This window comes from Arachis ipaensis, chromosome B06, assembly GCF_000816755.2.
Source record: "Arachis ipaensis cultivar K30076 chromosome B06, Araip1.1, whole genome shotgun sequence".
Taxonomy (NCBI): domain Eukaryota; kingdom Viridiplantae; phylum Streptophyta; class Magnoliopsida; order Fabales; family Fabaceae; genus Arachis; species Arachis ipaensis.
In genome coordinates, this window is record NC_029790.2 from 3,230,501 (window position 1) to 3,231,904 (window position 1,404).

Genomic DNA, 1,404 nt, shown 5'->3' on the forward strand with positions numbered 1-1,404 from the left:
AGAATTTTGATCTAGAATTAATTAGTTATTAAAAAAATATTAATTAGGTATTTTATGATAATAAGTAGTGAATATATATATCTTTTTGATAATAAATAGTGTGAAACAAAATAAAATTATCAATAATGTATTTCGTTATCTATAGTAATGCATGTCTCGTTGTTACATAAGCATGAAAACGATATAGTTTTAGACAATGAAACATTCGTTATTTTTTAAGTTTTCATCTAACATTTATCAACTGCTCTCTATTTATCATGAATTCTACTAAAACAAAAAAAATTTCATTTCAAAAATAATTATCTACATAATAATCTTTTATAAATAAATACATCACAATAGTTAANATATTTAAAAAAAAAAATCAAAATTTTAAAGATTTAATTGTCATTCTACTCAAAAATAAAAGAAGAGATTCCAACAAAAATAGAAAGGAGTAAGTTTCAATCAATGTGCATATTATTCCAAAACTTAGCCCCTTAAATAAGTTTCCTAGCTACTAAACTAAGAATCTAACATACTCAAAGAACCTCGCTCATATCTTCCCTAAAAGCAAGAACATGGCCAAATCCAAAATCCTCTTCTCTCTTCTCTTCCTTCTCTCCACCCTCTTTGAACTCTTTTCTTCCATTATTGTCACCGCGGAGCACCCTCCTTTCCACCGAAGCATCTCTCTTAAATCTTTACACCTCCACCGGCAGAAGCTCAGCCACCTGCACTTCTATTTCCACGACACTGTTAGCGGCCCAAGGCCCACTGCCGTCAGGGTGGCCCAGGCTCATATGACAGACAAATTCCCAACACTATTCGGAGCCGTGACGATGGCGGATGACCCATTGACCATTGGGCCTGAACCGGGATCCAAGCTTATTGGAAAGGCCCAAGGAATTTATGCTTCAGCTTCTCAGAATGATGTGGGGTTAATGATGGTGATGAACTTGGAATTTTCGGAAGGGAAGTATAATGGAAGCACGTTGAGCTTGCTGGGGCGCAACGCAGTGTTTTTCGCCGTTAGGGAGATGCCGATCGTCGGTGGAAGCGGGGTTTTCCGGTTTGGTCGCGGATATGCTGTGGCCAAAACTCACTTGTTTAATACCACCACTCTAGATGCTATTGTAGAATACAATGTTTATGTATTTCACTATTAATGCATGGAAAATACAATGTCTATATATGTATATTCCACCAAATAATTAGTATTTTAATTAGGGTGGAAACTCAAGTGCAGTCGACTTCACGTGAAGTTGATAGTTAAAAGTTGTTAGATGAAAATTTAGTCAAATCAATCAAATAATCTAACGACTCTCAGTTATCAATTTCACATAAAGTTGACTACACTTGAGTTTTCACCTTTAATTAGTTTTTATTTGGATTTTCATTTATGGATTCTTTCGTCTTTCTGTA

At 34.6% G+C, this 1,404-nt stretch overlaps 1 protein-coding gene across 1 annotated transcript; it reads left to right on the top strand.

Annotated features, from left to right (window-relative positions):
• On the top strand, positions 488-1,378 carry LOC107645387 (dirigent protein 21). Its single transcript, XM_016349399.2, has one exon. It carries the CDS (start codon positions 561-563, stop codon positions 1,146-1,148), a length of 588 nt encoding a protein of 195 aa, XP_016204885.1. The 5' UTR covers positions 488-560; the 3' UTR covers positions 1,149-1,378.